Source organism: Oxyura jamaicensis, chromosome 5 (assembly GCF_011077185.1).
Source record: "Oxyura jamaicensis isolate SHBP4307 breed ruddy duck chromosome 5, BPBGC_Ojam_1.0, whole genome shotgun sequence".
Lineage (NCBI taxonomy): Eukaryota > Metazoa > Chordata > Aves > Anseriformes > Anatidae > Oxyura > Oxyura jamaicensis.
This window is the reverse complement of record NC_048897.1, coordinates 6,456,346-6,476,965: the sequence shown is the minus strand read 5'-3', so window position 1 is coordinate 6,476,965 and position 20,620 is coordinate 6,456,346. Positions and strand designations below refer to the sequence as shown.

General features: G+C 41.8%; 1 protein-coding gene across 2 annotated transcripts in view; it reads right to left on the bottom strand.

Moving 5' to 3' along the window:
- Positions 1 to 2,705: 2,705 nt before the first annotated feature.
- PAMR1 (peptidase domain containing associated with muscle regeneration 1) overlaps positions 2,706 to 20,620 on the bottom strand; it is a 54,230-nt gene continuing 36,315 nt past the window's right edge. Inside the window, exons 7-12 of one of the 2 annotated variants that reach the window (XM_035328305.1) lie at positions 13,173 to 13,343; positions 10,335 to 10,547; positions 8,646 to 8,712; positions 6,289 to 6,521; positions 4,958 to 5,253; positions 2,706 to 3,754 (exon numbers count right to left, since the gene is read on the bottom strand). In XM_035328305.1, the coding sequence (XP_035184196.1) occupies positions 3,218 to 3,754; positions 4,958 to 5,253; positions 6,289 to 6,521; positions 8,646 to 8,712; positions 10,335 to 10,547; positions 13,173 to 13,343 (1,517 nt within the window). In that variant the 3' untranslated portion in view covers positions 2,706 to 3,217. The remainder of the gene's footprint in view (positions 3,755 to 4,957; positions 5,254 to 6,288; positions 6,522 to 8,645; positions 8,713 to 10,334; positions 10,548 to 13,172; positions 13,344 to 20,620) is intronic. The other variant, XM_035328306.1, reaches the window with a different exon arrangement.

Here is a 20,620-nt window from a genome sequence, read left to right as displayed (position 1 = left end):
CACCGGACCCGGGGTCCCCGCGGGGCCGCTCACCCCCAGGTACGGCGCGGCCCCACCTGCACGGCCCCGGCCCCGCCGGGCCCCGGCCCGCGGCCCCCCGCCGTACCTGGGGGTGAGCGGCCCCGCGGGGACCCCGGGTCCGGTGAGGGGAGGGCGGCCGGGCTGCGGCCCCCCCGGCTGCCGGGTGCCGTCCTTCCCCAGGGGGTGGTCAGGGTCCTCCACCTGGGCGGTGGAGGGAGATGCTCCGGGTTGGTTCGCGTCTTGAAGACAGGTCCTGGCGCTCCCAAGGAGTAGCAAAGCGATTCCAGCTGGTGGGCTGGGTTTTGCGATCGTTCACCCCCTGTTTTCCCTCCTTGTCAGAGTTAGATGTTAACCCCTGCTCTGCTCGGGCTGTGAGGGCGGGCAGGCTGAGCCAGGAGGATGTTCGTAACCCCTGTGCAAGGAGCGGGTGCCTGGGTGTACTGCTGTGACCCCATGTGTCAATGTGTATGTCACACAGAACAGGAATAAAGCATGGTGGCCACATTTGGAGATTAGCCAGAAATGGATCTAGGATTCAGTTCAATGGCAGTCCAGAAGCAGACCCTGATGCTGCAGCCTCCTTCTATAAAGGACCAAGCTAAAGTCTTAATCCTGGTGTCCAGTGAAGCCTGGCCGTGTCCTTGCTTCCCTCTCAATAGCATCTCGATCCTGTGAAAGGAAGGGGGCTGAATTCTGCGGTGCATGCACAGCTGTAGCAGCCTCCTCCCACGATGAGCTTTAACACATGGTGATTTTCATCCCATCAGTTCCTTCAACTCAAGTTTCTCTCCAGAATACACTGTTGTGTGATACACAGCCAGGGGACAGCTATATTGTTGCTGCCCAAGCCCAGCAGATTTCAGCTTTACATGGCCAGATCTGTAGCAACTGAAACTAAATGGGGATGGGATTCATCACTGAGGAGGAGCTGGAGGATCAGTAAATACTCAGCATGGATGAGCTGTGGTAAAAGGAGAGGAGTGAGGGTTAAAGCTGGAATTAACTCAGACATCGCAGTTCGGTGTGAACCACCTAGCTCTCTTTTGGACAAACCCTACAGGGAAAAACCCCTTTGGCCTACCTTCTCAGTTGCAGCAGTGGAGAACAACACTATATACAGCAGGGCAGCTACGGTGTCACAGTGGAGAAAGGAACCAGCTCACGGCCCTTTATGACTTCTGTTTCAGAAAAGAATTTCTCTTACCATTACGGTGTAGAGACTTTCATTTAACTTAATCACAGAGGAGCTCGCACTGGACAAGCCATGCTCCAATAAACAATTATATTTTTTTTCTCATTCCTTCATTTCATTCATCATCGATAGTGTTAGGAAGAAACACATGTCAACCTTCTGCAAGTTTACTCTCCTCCAAAACTGTCCCCTAGTATCTTCTGAACCTTTCTGTTGGAGAGTGAGTGCCATACATTCACTGAAACATGTTCCTCCCAGCAGAGGAACACATCTCATTTCTCACATTTAATTCGGAATGTTTGCTGTCATGCAGTTTGTCAGCCAAGCATAATCTCCTGGCAGGAGGAGATAGACAAGCAACATAAAGAAAAGTAATTCACTTTGGTTGTAGCCCTTAAAATTTCTGATTCAAGTAACAAATAAATCGGTCCTATAGGCAGTAAAAATAAGAGGATTTCAAAAGCATTAAGTACTTTTGACCAGGAAAGCAAAAAGAAATTACACAGAATGATCCCCCATACTAGTTGCCCTTTTAGCAGTAATTTTCAGATACAAAAGTAGGTGGAAAAACTTCTGAGCACTAAGAAACACTAAATGAGATTTCACGGCATCAGAGAAATGAGAGCTGAAAACAGACTTGATAGCTTGTAACAGCCATAGCCATGCAATGGGCGAGGCAGAACAGGACTTCAGGATGCAAGTCCTTCCTGGTGAGAGCAACAAATCCTTTCATCAGATCTTCACATCCAACTGTTGCTCTGACCTGGTTTGGGCTCTGTAATAATCTGGAAGTCCTACAGATTCCAGAGTGTTATATATGACGTATCTGTGACAGAAGTGTGTCCACCCTCCCATAATTTTTCCAGGGCTCATCTTCAGTCTTCATCCACAGCTGAATAGAGAAAAATGATTTAGGGAGAGAGCGGTAATTAAGGACCACGAGGAGACCAAAGTCTCTCCACTGGACAACATGCCCAATGGGAGAATCTTACACTCAGATGTCAAAAAGTCCAGTTAAGAAAGGCCTCTACAAAGCATGAGAGCTGGACTTTCTTCTTTACCCTGGTGGGCTACAAGGGAGTTATTTTGCCACAAAAGTATGTGAACTGACAGAAACCAGAACTTGTCCCAAGGTTTTCAGAGGTCTGTGAAATAACCCACAAGGAAAAATGTTTTGAAAAGTGTGTTTCAGGTTTTCATCTGTTCAGAATACAAGGTGGGAGATAACCCTCCAGGTACATTTCATTGCAGTGGCTCATATACAACAACAGCAGCACTGGATGTATTAATAAAAATAAAAATAAAAAATAAATAAGAGATTCTTGTTATTTATGCAGTAATTGAATTTTGTGCTAATTTTGCCTTTCGGTGTGCCTGAAGAGTCCCAAGTGAGAGTCACATGCAAACAGACAAGGGCAGTAGGGAGTCCCTACTCCCAAGAGTGTGACACAGACAAAGCAACAAGGAATCTAAATAATGTCAGACATGGGTATGTAGGTTAAAAAAACAAACCATGGTTTATTTAAATGTGTAAAGTACTTGGGAGGGAAAAAGATTACATTGTACTATGGCAATAGAGACAGCACATACCGTAACAAGCTCATCCATCGTAATGAATTCAGGCTACTCTTTCCAGCCTCTTATTCCTGTCAGTCACGCTGACCTTTGGGAGAGGCTCACCGTTGATTTCTCTAAGGGACTCCACACTACAGATTAATTTCAGTCAGAATTTGCTGTCCTGTTTCTGTATGTCAGACTCAGGAGCAGGGCATCGTCCTCCCACCGGGGGAGACAGGCGAAATATGGCAAAACTTCCCATGCACAAAGACACTGCCTTGAATTAAGAGTAGCCTGATGGAACATCTGATCCTAGGACAAATTACCAGGGTGTCTGCCTTAACCTTATCCCAGATGTGGCTCATCACTGGGATGAGAAGCCTAAAGCAGCAGCAACTGTGAGAGATATTATGATAATTATAAAATGCCATTTCCAGACACAGCTTTTTATTTCAGGTTCTTCTCAATCCAGTCTTTGAAGGGAAAAGCTTTGGTGTAGCCACTGTAGAGTTCTAGGCTGCAAGTTTTATCATAACCCCAGCTCACTAATCCCATCAGGTGCCACCTTAGCTCAGGAGATGCTTTTCCTGGTAAAGTTATGGCTGCAATCCCACCAGTCTCAGCAGGGCAGATATTCGAAAAGGCTGTGTGGTCCTGCTTGGCGCAGAACATGCTGTCAGTGATGCTGACCTGTATCCCGTTATCCTCATACTGTTGCTCACACAACAGTGAGTCCACCATCCGAACAGCTCCCATGCGGATCGTATCGTTCTTGTATCCGGGATCTTTAACGTCAGCCAGCACCTTCCAGCCAGTAACCATTATTTTTAAATCCTCTGTAGGTGAAGTCAAGTCATGAGAAGACGCCAAGCAAATGGGTTGAACACGACTGCTGATTCTGGCTTTGTCCAAGAGTTTTATGATCGCTATGTCAGAGTCAAGTAATATGGGGTCGTAATTGGGATGCACTATGATGGCAGAAATCTGGGGAGGAAACAGAACAGGAACAAGCGCAGTGTTAACAGCAATGGAAAATCGGCAGCACTATTTCCATACTAATACATTTTAGTTTATTTAACATTCCTTACCTCTCCCCTCTGCTCCCAAAGTGTTCTTTCACCTTAGAGCTCACTCAAATGAGAAATAAGCAAAGAGATCAAGCATCGTCTGTTACGAACTTTTTTTTGGGGGGGAGGTTGGTTTTCAGGACAGTTTTTATTGTACAAAACTCCTTCTAATGAAATATAGTCAAGGACATTTCCAAAAAAATAGGGAGTTAGTGTGCAGTTCAAGTTTTTCCACTGTTTACTGAAAAGAATTAACCTATGATGTCATCTTCAGTCTGTATGATTTGAATTCGAGGGGCTTTTGAAATTAAATATTATATTTGCATTGAAATTCAACCATCTTCCCCCCCCCCCAAAAAAAAAAAAAAAAAAAGCAATACATAACATAACATTGGGGCTAAAAAATTGTAAAATATATATATATATCTAGGAAGGCCTGAGAAAGTTGGAATTAGAGAAAGGAACCAAAAATAACGGGGAGAGATGAATCAAATTAACTGTTAACTATTGGATAAATCCTGTAATTGATTCACATATCCCCCCACTCCAGAAAAAGATTCACAGCAATAATTGCTGTATTTCTCCTCATTTTGATTTCTATGTTCCTGATTTTACTTGAAAAAAAAACAAACTATTCAGAGCCTGAGTTGCTGATTTTAGAGCTGGAGTCAGATACAAACTTCTTTTGAGTTTAGAGCTGGACAGCTTTGGGACTGAGATGTGAAATGCGTTCACGGTGTCAAACCAGAATCTAGAGCACAAGTGTTTCCTTCATAAATTATGCTAATTGCTTTTGACAGTAGCTGGCATCTCTTCTCCTTTTTTTCTGGCAATATCACTCAAGACCTCATGGCCCATGGAACCTGAACTATTTTCTCAATGATTGGTGTTAGGGGGGAAACACGCTGGTTGGACAGCGTCAGGGGAATTAACACACTACAGCATGTGCCCTCCTTGTGCCACGACAGTTCTGTCAGTTGAATCTCTAGAGATGTATTTCAAGGAACAGTGTGTAAAACAATACATTGCCCAAAGGATAATCTTTTTCTCCCCATACGAGACGGATGTGATCAGCATCTGTCAGTGCTCATCATTTTCAGCTCCCTGCAGACTTACTCACCCGCAGGTTCTGGATGGTCTTTTCATCCCTGTCATCGTCCCTGTAGAACTTCCCCAGAACCACCTTGAGCTCTGCTGACTTGAGCACGATGGTCTTGCCCAGGTCAGTGACGCAGTGAGCTGCCACCACCACGGTGCGCTCATTCACCAGGGCTCCGCTGCAGATGAGGATCCAGGCCCCTTTTCGGAGACTGTTCTCCTTCACTCCGCTGGCCGTCCGATAGATTGCTGCTTGCCAGGGCCACCTGGTAGAGGTCACTGTCTTCTGAAGAGTGATGTTTTCTGCCTTTCCGCAGACTGGGGAAACATGGACAAAGAATGAGGTGACACCTCTTCCCAATCAAAGAAACCAAACTACAATGGTTAGAATGAGGGACAGCTTTCTAATAAGCCTCTGCCTCCAGCCTGCAAAATTCTAGCATAAGATTATTTTCTATAGCTTTAAAAAAAATAATAATAAACTTCTTTTTTCTTGTTATTCTCTGTCCTGGCTGAAGGAGGAATGTGGAATTAGCACTTGAGCAGGTGAATTTTCATCACAACTTTATCAAGCTGCACTATAATGAGAAAAGTGCATGAAGAACTGGAGAGAACACATCTGATTCATGCTTGCAATAAAACACCATACAGCCAGCAGCATACTAAAACCACGCTAGGCAGTCACAGAGCAATTGTTGGGTCCTCTTCTAGAACTGGCCTTAGCACAGGTGAGTTCATGCCTATGTGAACAGACTTGTCTTGCCACGAAACTTTGAACCAAATGCACATAAATTAATACCCACCCAAAGCAAAAGAAAAAGCCATGCCCTGTCCTAGGAATATATTACCCTGGGGTAAAATGTCCTGAATTAGGAAAAGTTTACTCACACTTTGCAATGTAAACCCTTCCTTAGCAGGGTATGTTACGGGAAGAGCCTCTTTAAAATGCAGGCTCTCCTTTCCATTGCCAAAACATTGATGTTATTGTAAGCTGTGTGCCAAAGCACAGAGATAAAAGAAAAATCATTTTTGCAATAAAAATACAGGAAAACATGAAGTGATAATAGGAACACATTTTCAAATCATGACAGAACCTCATTCCCTTTCCTCAATGAAAGAGTAGAAAAACTGATGGCAAATTATCATGCCGAAAGCTTGATCCCCTTACCATCCCCTACATCACCTACTGATGGTAAAAGAGCCATATATCCTCCAACCTTTATTGTTCCTATCTCCCAGCTGGAAGCATAGGCAGCCTACACTGTTGGGACTCCCTAATTATCTAAGACAAATACACAGCCTATTCCCCCATCCGCCAAGAGATGTGTGCTTTTTTTCCCCTCTGAGACTCACTTGGAATACAAACGGGGGCCCTCCCACTCCATTTTCCTGTCTTCAGACAAGTCCTCCTGCTGCTACCCAGGCGGCGGTAGAAAGGAGAAATGCATTCGTACTGAAGCTGAGTGTGCAGATGCTGGTACCCTGGGGGCAGGTCTCCAAATGGCAGTGCTGGCTTCTTGGTTGGGTAGATTTCAAGCTTTTGCTTGCTGAATGCAGATGAGTAAAGCTGATGCAAAGGTGTTTCCCTGTTTCAATGCACAAAGAACGCAAGGTCATGATAACAACACAATAAAAGAGATCATTTCCATAGCTTTGTCACCAGCTGTCTTAAGTAACATTTAAAATTTAAGTAACATTTAAAAATATAAGCAGGTAGTTTGCTTGTGAAAACACAGGGCAAATATCCTTCCAACATAGTTTGGCAATATTGCCATTTACATCCCAGATATTTTACTTATATATATACATATATATATATTCACATTTTTTAAATTATCTATTTGTATCTCTCTTTTTTTCATTTTACAGTTTCTGGATTATATTTAGTTGTCTTTGAGCGTGGAACAGGTTTCACCATTCACAAAAGGTCTGAGATACTGTGTTTTTAAATAGAGAAATTACACTAGAAGTTGGTGCTGCCATAATTAATTCTCACTAGAGAGGAGTTAGGCCCTTCTTTTCTCTAGTGAACATTTTAATAGGCAGTATTAGGAATCGATTCAGATTAAATCATGTTGATAAAGTTGCTTGATTTAGCAATTAACAGACAATTACCTCACCACAGAGATTTCATAATTGCAATAATCACTAAGCTTCCATTTGGAAATTGTACTGATTAGCTGAAACATGGCACATAATTAAAAAAATAAATATATGCACCAGCCTGGATATGGACCATAAGCTTGACTACAGTCATACTTAAATCTTCATCACTTCGAATATATTCCTTGTTCTAATGGTTAAAAGCACATATCTACACAAAAATAACTATTTACATCTGAAAAAAAATCAGAAGGAAAATAATTTCCCTTGCTATTTTTGGAACTGCTTGTATCCAGAAAAGCCATAAGAACGCTTTTTCACATGGTAATTCCATTTTCGGTCAGAGAGAGACACAGACTACCTTCACCATATAGAATTTGTGAGGAGATACATGACAGCTTACTAAGAACAAGAGCAATAGGAAGTTTATTGGTTTTGGGAAGAAGGATGAGAATTGCTCTGGTCATGCTCAGACTGCCTGGGTCCCATTCCCTACTCACATGTGACCTCGCAATACTACAAAATCCACATTTGTCCTCTTTTTTTATTTCTGCTACTTCACGGGATCATGCTTCAAAGCACAAAACCAGTGCACAGACGTGAGACGCCATCATGATGCTATGCAGGTAGGGGCATGTATGCACTCATGCAGCTGGTGTTAATATCTGAAACGTTTAGCATACAAAGACCCGCATTCAAAAGTGAAGCAAGAAACGTAACTACATCTTGATGGCTATGAAAGCCTCCTGATGGCTTCTCAGGGCCACCTCAACACTCATACACTACAGACAGCTGGAGAGTGGAAGAATATTTGGGGGAAGTACATGTTGCCTTGTTCCTAAAAGCTTCTCTAGGCATCTGCTACCAGCCATTGCCAGAGACAGGACCTGGCTAGAGCTGAACCTTTATTCTGACCTCAAATGGCTGTTCTTAAGACCAAAGATGAGGACAGTTCTTGCACTGCATCTAAAAATAAATGAATCCTCTACTGAAAGAGAATGCTGAAATGAGAAATGACTACTTGGACAAAAATTAAACTGAACATTTCAGCGTAACCAGATTCAGATTGTGTTCATTTCAAGAAATCAGAAAAAGGGCAGTCTCACTAAAGGTCTAATCATTCATTCACTTCTTCCCCGTGCCCGTCCCAAACCCAATTTTATATCAACCATGATATAATGTGAAGCCTAATGGGTAATGAAACCTAATGGAAGCAAACTACATTGTCCTTTTCTTGTGCTCTCCCCACTGATTTCTTCATGAAGTTAACACATTTTCATATTTTAAGATACATCCCCAGCTCCAGGGAACTGTTCCTCAGACTGTTCTTGTAGTCTGTTACAAGCTTGCAAGCCTAATTCTGGCACTGTCCAGTAGTCTGCACACCTCTAACCATGCATTTCTTCCTGGCTGCCTCCTGCAGCTTGCAAACCTGTGGTTAACCAGACCTCCCCTCCCAGCAGCTCTCATTGCTCGGTTATCAGTGGAGTACACATGAAGCATTTCCTAGGAACGGCTGCTCAGTCAGGGCATGGTCATGGGACGGAAAGGAGAGGAAAAGCAATCACATTTTTCTTAAAACTGTACTTGATGTATTGCATTCTCACCTTGACTGAACCTGCATTGGAAGCACTTTCTGTCTCACCAGGTCAGAGATCTTTGGCTCTCTGCAGGCTAGAAAAAATATAACGTTGCACAGTACTTTCCACATTCACAGCTAAAATGTTATGATTCATACCCATTTCCACCCTTTCCTCTCACTAGCAACAGGGGGCTGGATTAAGAAAAGAGGCAGTAAATTATGGGCATTGTAATAAAGGTAGGCCCTAAAAGGTAAAGCTTTAGGAAAATACTTCCCCACAGATCTCCGTATCTATCCATTTACAATCATGGAAGCAACGCAGCATCATCTGCATGGGACGCTTTCAGCCATGGAAGAAGATTTGTCTGTTAGTGTGTCTGAATGTCAGACTTACACCACCACAGCTGCCAGTTATGAATCTGAACAAGCTTTAGCAATAATAGAACTATACAAAAAATAATAATAATAATAATTTCCACCTATGTAGCCACACAGATTTAACGTCAGTGAGTCAGCACACTGAGAAAGGCTGCAGGATATTACAGACTTCTGAGAGCCTGTTTGCTTGGGCACCCTTTGGGAGGAGCTGGGGGCTCTGAATGAAGCGAACACCACAGAGTTACCTGAATATGCACAAAATAACAGAAGGACAATTGAGGATTTCTAATCTTGCACATTCTGTTTATTTACTTTAAGAGCAGGATAAAATATTCAGCTTTATCACTTCAAATAACTCTGCAAGGATCTCCTTCCTGCTGCGCACAGTGGAGGAAAAGGAATGTTGCAGGATGCATTTCATCTGTATGCCTGAGCACTCATGTTCAGTGGAATTTAACAATATCTAGCTCTTTGTGATTACTGTATATGTTAACCTTTATGTCATTGTCAAAGTTAACTTCAATAAAGAAGCCTTCCACAAATGGAGATGATTATACGCTTCAGGAAGAGAGTATTTCCATCTAAAATAACAGAATAAAGCAAATTCCTCAGGGGACGGATATATTTCCTTATATTATCATTACTTCAGTTAACAAAAAAAAATCCATTAAAATATGTTTCAAAAAATTGCTTTGGGAAAATGAATTTGGCAGTTCCCCAGCCCAAATTCCTTCATCCATTCAGGGCTCTAGTCATGCTTACAGTAGCCCCAGGTCAACAGCATAACTCCCTTTTTAGCAAAGTATTTAAAGATGTGTTTCAATGTTTTGACAAATACAGATAGTTTAAGCATGTCCTCAAGTGGTTTTCTGAACTGAATGTCCAAGGCTTCAATCTACAGGCTTGGCCTTATAAACCTTTACACTCAGGACTGGTCGCACTGACTGAACAGCGTTGTGAGAGGAGAGCTGGGTCCTGTCACAACTCTGATGACACAGTTATCTCCTTCTATTTCAATTCCCTGCTGATCTTCTTTGATTTTAATCTTACACAGGTTTCATCCTAGAAAGAGGGTAATAAAGGTTATGGGGAGCATTACTCACCATCTTTAAAGATGAAAGCATCTGCTGGAGTCACTGGCAGCTTCTCTGGCTGAGTTTAGCAGCCAGTAAGAGCTGGCAAACTACCAATCTCAGTATCAGGTGTCAGGCAGAGTTTATTCTTAGGAAAAATGATTCTTTGGCCAATGCAAAATATAAAAAGCAAACTCCAGTAAAAACATAGCAGTTTGTACAAGTTGTTGTAAAAATAATAATAATAAAAAAATGTAAACTACCTTTTATGCAGATTGGCTGTTTCCCTGACCATTCTCCATTGTCTTGGCAGGTCCTCTTTTCGTTCCCACTAAGAACATATGAGTTGTTACAAAAGAAAGCAATGACTGTGCCAATTTTTGCATAGCGTCCATTCAAGAGCTCAGCGTCTTCCATTACTCTTCTGTAGCCATTGAGTGGGCCACCGGGATCTGAGCAGTTTTTTTCATCTAGAACTAACGATAGGGGGAAAAACAGTAACCATTTTATCAAGTTCACAGCATTATTTTCACCCATCAGACTGCCTGACATTTCATTCAGATTTTACAACGCGTTCTGCACTTCATTAAGGATGTCCCATGACCCATTTGGGATCCCAGGCTTAGAAAAGATCATATATTAAAGAAGCAATGATAATACAGATGTCTATTTATAATACATGTTTTGTCTTTGTTGAAAGTGTAAGACTCTCAAATCATTAAAAAGTCCTTAAAACCTGGCTGACAATCCTGAAAAAGAACCTTGACTTTACATGATGTTAATGTCCCATTAACATTAACGGGGCTACTTCAGGAGCATAAAAGGATGCACTTAAACTATTTGCAGAAAACAGGCCCTTGGCATCCTTTTCCCTTTATATACTTCCAGTACTTTACTGGACTTGAATAATAAACTGGGCTACTTAATTTTGCTTTTATGTTTGGTTGTGATTTGGTCTCTTAGCACTGACAGAGAGATCTCAATAATCCAGGGAAATACAGGAATTTAAATAGAACATATATAAATATATTTACCGATACTAAAAGTTTAATGTGGAAATTCATAGGCACACTGCCTATAAAACCTCTTTTACTTTCTCCTTCCCAATATTTTCCTCTTCTTTTTATTTGCTGTTGTTCTTTTTTCTTTCAATAAGCTTGAATTTTTGGCCTAAATCTAGATGACAATATTCCTTATCTGATGCTAATGAATGTAATCTTGACCCCTGTAATCTTGACCCCTCTGCTCTTTTATAATTAGCAGCTGGAAAAGGTTGTTTGTTTTTTTCTTTTTTTAGGATTTCATCTCAGTTTCCTTGTCAGGCTAACAGTATCATGCAATTCTATTTAACTCCTCTGTCGTCTCATCGCATGACATCCGGTGAAGATCTCATTTAGACTGTGTTGGTGCTGGCCTGCACAGAGCATCCTGAGAAGACTGTGATCTTTCAATTGACCAGAAATAACCCCTTCACGGCATTGCTTCAGACTGCTGAGCCTCGCTTCACAAAAGCACCAACACAGACCAAAATGCTTAAAATGCCTGTGAAAGGAGCATAGGTATGGGCCTGACCTGTTCCCACATCCTCACGTCACCAGACAGAGCCTAGCCCAACAAAGATGTAAGCACATAGCTAACCATGGCACTGCAAGGTTCGATAAGGGCATGTGCTCTTAACGCTGAGTGTATAATTCAAGTGCAGTGTGTATTTCAGTGCTTTATTTAACAACACTGGATTTTGGTATACGCTGAAGGTTTTACGTGTACTTTAATACTTTTCCACATCAGTCATGAATAAACAATAATGAGAGTTGAACTTCCTCTCAACCAGGAGAAAGGGAGAAGCCTAGCCCTGTCTCCTTTTCTTTTGGCTCTGACTTTCTCCCCTGTACCTCACAGACTCTCTCACTTGTGAACCACAGATGACTTATAACTTGATACTAACTAAAGACTGCAGGGAATCACCCACAGTGTAATGCTTCATTTGCAAGTTGCTTTCTGTGCTGATATCTAGCCTGGAGGCATCATCTGATGAGCAGAGTGAATTTGTTTCCAAATGTACCAAAGCTTGACCAAATAAGTCAACAAAACCTTCTCTTATTTCATCCTGTGCCTGTCAGTAACTCAAATCGTAGTTCTTTCTTCTGTAAGTTCTGGGTAAGGTTTTTTTGACAGATTGAAAACAAAGAGAAAACATCTGGGAAGGAGAGACCCAAATTTCAGCGTTGACACTGCAGTAACAATTGAGTCTAGAGACAGGTGTTTCAACAGATCTTTACCCAGGGACAGCATGCAGCAGGAAACTATCACATTTATTGCAATTGGAGGTGTTCTCTCTAGACAGAAGAATGCCTTTGCTTGCTTTTTCAGATGAACCTATATACAGCTGTTTCATGACACTTCCCTTAAATTTGCATTGCTTGCCACAACACAGTTGTGAAAGCACTTTTCAAATTGATATAAATTATTATGAAATATGGAAACAAAATTGTGCAATATGGAACAACTAAAGAAAAATTAGAAGTCTCTTTGGATGGGAAGAAGGGGCTTGGAATATCACAGCTGAATCAAAGTGAATGGTAGATCTACCATAGGCAAGCAAACTCACACAGCAAGAATGAATAGAAGTTTCTCTTTTAACAGTTTTTCTCTAGGATGGGAATGCTGTTGGCATAAGAGCCTAGTCTTCATGCAGTAAGCCTCAATCACCTCCACAGAGTGCACCAGGCTCCTGCAGAGAAAGTATCAGAGGTACATAGCAATGGAAGTAGCTATCCATTGATGCACAAAGCCCTTCATTTGGAGTTGGTCCTAGAAATTGGCAGTCTATGTGCAAGAAGGATGTATGCCTACAGTCTTCGAGGAGATTATTTTTCAGCCATTCAGTGTTTCAGTCAGACTTTTATGTAAGTAAGTCTTGCAGGCTTGGGCTCCAGCAGAATAAATAAGAATCCCTACTGCTATTTAAAGGCAGGAAGACATAAGAACATCATGTTAAGCCATGGATCTACCAAATTTCAAATGAGATTTGGATATTCTGGTTTTATGTGAATACAATGTTTGAAACATTTGATAAGAACCAAAACTTAAAGTGACCTTACCACATTCGGGATGATGTGTTGACCAAATCCCATCAAGCTGACAGTAGGCAACACGGCTGCCTTTTAAGCTGTAACCTGCGTTGCACTTGAAGTAAACCTGGGCCCCGTATTTAAAGTCATCTCCTTCCACAATACCATGAGCGGGAGCACCTGGAGTCCTACACATCACCACTGACAGTTCAGATATTTCAAAAAAATCCACTTTATTACAAAAACAGGACTGTGTTAAGATGATTCTTTATTTAGAACATTGAAAAACCAATTAAAGTGGGCACAGAAGTCAAAATTGCAAGACAACTGCTGATTTTAGAAAGTTTAGACCTTATTTCTACACACACTTACATATACGTCACTTTTCAAAACATGCCTAGATTCATTCAGCTCAATGGGATAACTCAAAATGATCATATGCGTAAGTATTTGTAAAAATTATTATTTTCATCTGCTCAAAATACTGGTACTTGAAGCACCTTTCACCTGAACAGGTTTTGAACCATTTTTGGTCAACAGAAAATTTAGATCCTTAAGAGCCTTAAATTTTAAACTCTTTCAAATTCTTATTTCAACATTTATATACTTTTTCAGATAACGTCACTGAAATATTAAAGCATTGTTATTTGTATAGATCAAACATTATCATAATGACATTAAAAAGGAACCTTGATATTTACCAAACTGTGATATTTACTCTTTCCACAGGGCTTGTTCTATTGGGAAAATACTGACAGACAACGGTGTATTTAACTACTGCAAGTAGTAAATATTAGATTAAACATCCTAAGCAAGATTTCTCTGAGAACATCAAACCAGCCTTACTAAATCAGACTGAAGGTCCATCCAGCACAGAATTCTGTCTTCAATGGTAGCAAAAGGTAGATTTGATAAAAAGAATGTAAAAACAGAGAAAGCATAAAGAATGCTTTCTTGGCATAATCTGGAGCATTCAGCAATCCGAGGCTCAAGAACTACCCAAACTACGATGGTATCTTTAGTAAAATATACCTTGGTGAATTCTTTTATATTTGTTTGCCTAAGTATTTTCTAAACTCAGCTGCATACTTTATATCCACAATATGTTGTGGCAATGAGTTCTACAGAGTAAGCATTGTGTCAGAAATACGCTGCCTTCATAGGTTTGGTTTTTAGCCTGCCACATGATAACTTCATTTGATGCTTCCTTCGCTATCAGAGAAAAAGAATGCCCACGTCCTATTCACCTTCTGCAAGTCACTTTTCAAGACCAATAGTCTGTATCAACGTAGAAATTAAAACAATGTAGGAAATACAGATTTTGGTGTCTGCACAACCCAGCAGCTGCGGTGCTCCATTGAAGATAGCTAGACGAATGCTACAGAGATTGCTTTATGTTTTTAGAATTTGACTTCCCTTTCTGTTCTGCCTTGTAGCTACTGGATCTGGACACACAAAGGATGTTGCTTACAGCCAAATTTTGATCCTTATACTTGCAGAGGAGAAACCTTTGTAAGGCCTCAGGCCTTTAATCCTTACTCAGAACACGCATGACTCCATCTATTTATATGGAGTATGGACGATCCAATTATTCACATAAGGAAGAGATTCTTGAGTGAGTAACAGTCCTAAAGCAGTAGCACTCACAAGAACAAGGCTCAATAGAAATTCCCCTCATTTTATGGATTACTACAAACGTCAAACAATGATTTGGCAAAATCATTTGTGCACTAGTAAGCCCAAGTCCTGGAAAGAAAAATGGTCGAATACGTCAGCTTTAGAGATGGGCCCAGACTCACTACTCCAAGTCAAAACACATCCAGTTAGGGAAGGTCAATGTTTCCTCCTAGCTGCAAGTGTTCTGCATCAGCATCATCTTTTGCAAAAGAATAATGATGAAAATTCAACAAAATTCATTCCTAGCCCATGAGGTTTTTCATGTGAAATATACCCACGCGTATATATTGTGTATACACAAGCACATACAGAAATGAAAGGAAAATAATGGAAGTACAGATTTTCTAAATGAATGCTTGTCCTCCCAGTTATGACCTTTGTATTCCCAGTAACTCCCTTCATAACTAAATATAAATTTATTGCATCACATTTGTATTTCTCTCTTTTGAAGTCACACTCAGCTTGTCAAATGAAAAGAGTTGATTAGAAACATCTGTACAGCACTCAGAGTCCTCCTTTTTATCATAAATACAGGTTTTCTCTTTTCTTGTGGTCCAGTTCAGCTCTGCAGAAAAACTCGTTTGGTGCTTTTGGGTTTTAGGTCCCTCCTGGAAAAAACTTAGCCAAGCTACACTTACTTTTTACCCACAAACTATGAGTGTTTGTTCTTGTTCAGTCTCCTGAGTGATTAAGATATTCAGTTTCTAGCTCTTGCCATTTGCTTTGGTTGCCAGTTTTTCTTTAGATTCTCTATGCCAGCGTGACCCAGCTGGAACAACTCTGGTTTTACTTATGAGGTAAATTCAGGATTTTGTGCACAGATTGATTTAGTAATGAAACTATGGCCTAGAGGATATGGAGGCAGAAGGTCATGAGATCTAATCATAGCTATGAAACTGTGGCCATGGGTAAGTTCCTTCATTTGCTGTATCAGTCAAATGAAAGCACCCTTTTCCTCACAGGGATGTTATAAGCATTAGCTCATATCCACTTGTGTCACAGAGTCACGGTGGAATTTCTCTGATTGCAAAACAGCTAAGTATTATTAACGGGTGTGTGCCTGTTGTTGCCCGTGCCTCTGTCTGCTGGGTGTTTGTTCTCTTGTTCTCATCATCCTCCCTCATGGTCTGTCCTAGTCTTTAACTGTGCCACCGGAAGCACAGCCTGTCATTTTATCTTTTCTTTGGATCATTTTGTAAGTTCATTCTTACTCTCTACAAACTAAACATGGTTTTGAATCCTGAGATGTTCCCTGCATCTCAGTACCACAGCTGAGGTCTGTTTTCAGCTTATATTGTCTAGCCTGAAAGTCACATACAGTTACTCTAGTACTTGCCTCTGCTGCTTTGATTTTGAGCTCTATAGCTTTTCTCCCTATTCAGTTTGACTTGCCTTTTATCCCTTTCACCTAATAAATCTCAGGTAGCTCTTTTGCACCCTGTCCTTTTACTTGTGAATACTTCAGGCAATGAAGTTTTGAACAGTTATTGTGAAGGGAATCCTAGCCTCTCGTGTGCTTCATACAATTCACTCTTTCCTTTTTGTAGATGGCTTCCCATCAAGGGTATGAATTTGATGGGTTCTTACATCTTTCAGAATGTGCAGTATATTCTACTGAATCTTAGGGCAGCCTCCTTTGTTTGAGGTATCTTACTGAAGTCTTTCAACATTCTCTCCTGGTGCAAGACTATATCCAACTCTCCAACATGTTTTTCAAAAGTCAAAAAGAAAGAAAAAAGGAACATTTTGTAAATGTCATTCGTACCTCGCTCTACCCTCTGGTTATACACAGTAGCTGAAAGATCCAACCATCTGAGCTGACCCGGTTCTCTTCAGTTTCTAAGCTCTGTAAGGTATTTGGTATAGGGTCAGATTCTCTTGCTCAGGCAAGCTGGGCCTGATCCTGACATCTACCACATATTTTTGAATATCAGTCCTCCTTGTCTGCTTGGTCCTACTTCAACACCCACAAGGGCTGGATCTTCTGCCAGCTCTCCTGCTAGCTCTTGCCCAACCACAGCCATCTCCATCCCACCTCACACCCACCCCTAACAATACCTGTGTCTGGTCCAGCCTGACCACCACACCAGAGATAAGGCTGTGAGCCGTCTGGACAGCACCTCCTCAGGAAGCAGGGGGTGGGCTGGCCAGCAGTACTCCACAGGTTTGAACCAGTTCTAGGTCACTGGTTGGACTACACTGTTCTACATGAAATATGTGATTTCTACTGCCCTATGACTCTGGCTTAACACCTTTAGAGTGTCTTAAATGTTTGTGGTTTGTGCTGTGTTTGACATTAGTTGTTCATAGCAAAATAGTAGGAAAATCTGTCCTGATAATGCATGGGAGGACCTTCTCACTCATTCAGAAGTGGTTAAAGGAACTAGCGTCTATAGCTTTTATCCTTCTTAAAGGCCTTAAGAGCATTTCTCTTGTAGTGGTGCAATGTCCTCTAGAACAGCAGCCACTGCCTAGCTTCTCAAAAGATTAATATCTTACCTTTCCTCCCAGTGCCCTTTGCAATGCAGACAAAGATGCAAATGGCAAGGTAGAGAGCTTCAAACAGAATTATCTGAAGAACATCTATGAACTGTACCATGAGGTCAGCCATGCTCACCCTAAACTGTAACGTTTGAGACAATCCTGCAGAAATTGAACTAAGACTGTCAGGGATTTCAGGTTGCAGTGTTCAATCTCTGCGCCTTTCTTTCCACAAAGAGAAGACCAAAGACACCAGGAATCCAGAAAATGGGCTAGGTGAGTGACAAATTATGCTATGAGATGGTAATGGACAACCAAATATGAAAGAGATTTCATGCAAGGTCTGCCAAAAAAAGTCTGGTCAACCCAGAGACCCCATGCCTGAGCCGGATCCCATTTCTCATGCCATGGTGTCATCACACCTATAAGGGCTCTGGGGATCTAAAAGAAAAACTAGGGAATTAGGGAAAAATAATCTTGAGAAGAGACTAGGAGCTAAGAATGATGGCTCTGGTCATGCAAAACTAAAATCTGCAATAATGTAAAAGCTAAAACCAGAAAGGATATAGCAAAATGTTTAAAGGAAGATAAAGAGGCGTGTTCAGGCAGAATAAAATTACTAACAGAATTTTTACTCAAGAAAAACTCTACCAAAGTCTTCTTGACAAATGTTTGAAAGACATAGTAGGATGTAAATTGAAATACATCTCAGCATTTAAAAACTGAAAATCCAGCTTAAAAAAAAAAAAAAAAAAAAAAAACAGAGCAGGCTTTGGAGACAACTGACCATTACTAGCAAGCCCATTATGACCTAAGAGATTTGTTTGATTGTTTTAATTTTTCCATGTTTTGCCCCACCACATTGTTCCTTGGAAGTCCCGCAATTAATCTATACAGGCGTATAGATAATCCTTGTCACTTTAGTGTGTGAGGCAACTAGTGGCCTGAGAGAGCTCAGTTTACAAGAAAGTAAAGTAGAGAGGTGTAAGACAAGGTGGCTACAGACAATTCCATCAGAAATGCTGAACTGTGACAACCGTTGTTAGAGGGACAACAAAAAACAGAACTGCCTCAAGTGTTTATATAACAAACTCACGGAATCCCAATAAAATCGATTATCCTCCTTGCCTCTTAACTTGTTGCTTTGGAAAACAGAACAAAAAAAATATATTTCTGTCCCATATGAAACAGAAAAATGGTTCCACTTTCACAGATAACTTTCTGCAATCAGAGAAAAACTAGACTAGAGGAACAGTAAGTTCCTGAATTTTTAAAGTAAATCACAGAATCACAGAATCACAGAATTTCTAGGTTGGAAGAGACCTCAAGATCATCGAGTCCAACCTCTAACCTAACACTAACAGTCCCCACTAAACCATATCCCTAAGCTCTACATCTAAACGTCTTTTGAAGACTTCCAGGAATGGTGACTCCACCACCTCTCTGGGCAGCCTGTTCCAATGCCTCACAACCCTTTCAGTAAAGAAGCTCTTCCTAACATCTGACCTAAAACTCCCCTGGCGCAACTTTAGCCCATTCCCCCTCGTCCTGTCACCAGGCACGTGGGAGAACAGGCCAACCCCCACCTCTCTACAGCCTCCTTTAAGGTATCTGTAGAGAGCGACAAGGTCGCCCCTGAGCCTCCTCTTCTCCAGGCTGAACAAGCCCAGCTCCTTCAGCCGCTCCTCGTAGGACTTGTTCTCCAGGCCCCTCACCAGCTTCGTCGCCCTTCTTTGGACCCGCTCAAGCACCTCGATGTCCTTCTTGTAGCGAGGGGCCCAAAACTGAACACAGTACTCGAGGTGCGGCCTCACCAGAGCCGAGTACAGGGGGACGATCACCTCCCTAGCCCTGCTGGTCACACTATTTCTGATACAAGCCAGGATGCCGTTGGCCTTCTTGGCCACCTGAGCACACTGCTGGCTCATATTCAGCCGACTGTCCACTATCACTCCCAGGTCCTTCTCTGCCTGGCAGCTCTCCAACCACTCATCTCCCAGCCTGTAGCTCTGCTTGGGGTTATTGCGCCCCAGGTGCAGGACCCGGCACTTGGCCTTGTTAAACTTCATGCAGTTGACCCCAGCCCATCGGTGCAGCCTATCCAGATCCTCCTGCAGAGCCTTCCTACCCTCGAGCAGATCGACACTCGCACCTAACTTGGTGTCATCTGCAAATGTTCCATTATTAATAAAAACAGCGCAAATTCTTCTCTCTTCTCAATTATAATTCCTCAGATCTGAATTATCTGCCGTTTAGAAATAGTTTTCATGTTCATTTTATAACCAGTGAGATAAATTAGATGATCTCTTAGGCTACACTTTTCTTTCTTCAGTGTCCTTCAAATCCTGCCTGATGGAATTATCATTTGCTCATGTCCCAGAGTCCCTTCATTAAATGAACCTCATTTTATTCTGCTGCCTTCCTCTCACGCACTTCCTCATTAAATAATACATATCCCCTCACACAAATCATACATTATCTCTAAATTCTGCACATCCTATTCAATAATATATTGCCTACCTGAAATAAATCTCATTTCTCATTGCTGTTACTAATTCAAGGGTTACATTTCCATTTTTGCTCCCCTCAATGTATTGGGTGAAAGAGTTAATAACTGTGTGGGGTTTTTTGTACTAATTTACTCAGAGGATGTTTTAATGCTGCTACTGCTAAAGAAATTGATTTGCTGCATATTCCCAAGTCAGAGTTTGGCTTTCAGACTGACCCATGCTAATGTATATAGCACATTTTGACATCTAGTGGCTTTGGGGAAAACTTTTCTATTCGCTTGTAATATTGCTTTCACATAAGGTGTGCTGGCAGGCTGAGTGGCGGCCAAACACTGAAAATGGCCACAGAAACTGCACTTGATGATGAGCAGGGGTGCAGAGCAGCTTCTGCTAGTATGGCTCCTAGCATATGTCTTCTGCAGTGAAAGAGAGCTACAGACCTGCTCTGGGACCCACAGTGCCACCATCATAGCCAAAACCACCCTAATGACTGTCAAAGAAAGCCTGACAGAGACTTAAACTGGATAAATTTAAATGACTATCCTCAGAAACAAAATCCCGAAACAGCCTCCAAACGGAATTTGGGCATTTTGTCAGCAGAAAGCCTGAACTCAATTCTTTTCTCCTGGGAACGGCACCGTGACTCAGCCCCTTGCTGAAAGCCACAGCAGCCCCTGAGCCAGACAAAAGCTGTACAGGGACCCTCAGCAGCAAGATTTTGGACCCTGAGCTTTGCAGATTCCTGGCTCCACAGCAGCCTGGCTGGCAAGGTACTCTGGAGCCAGTGAACCTGGAAGCCCTGGAAATCAC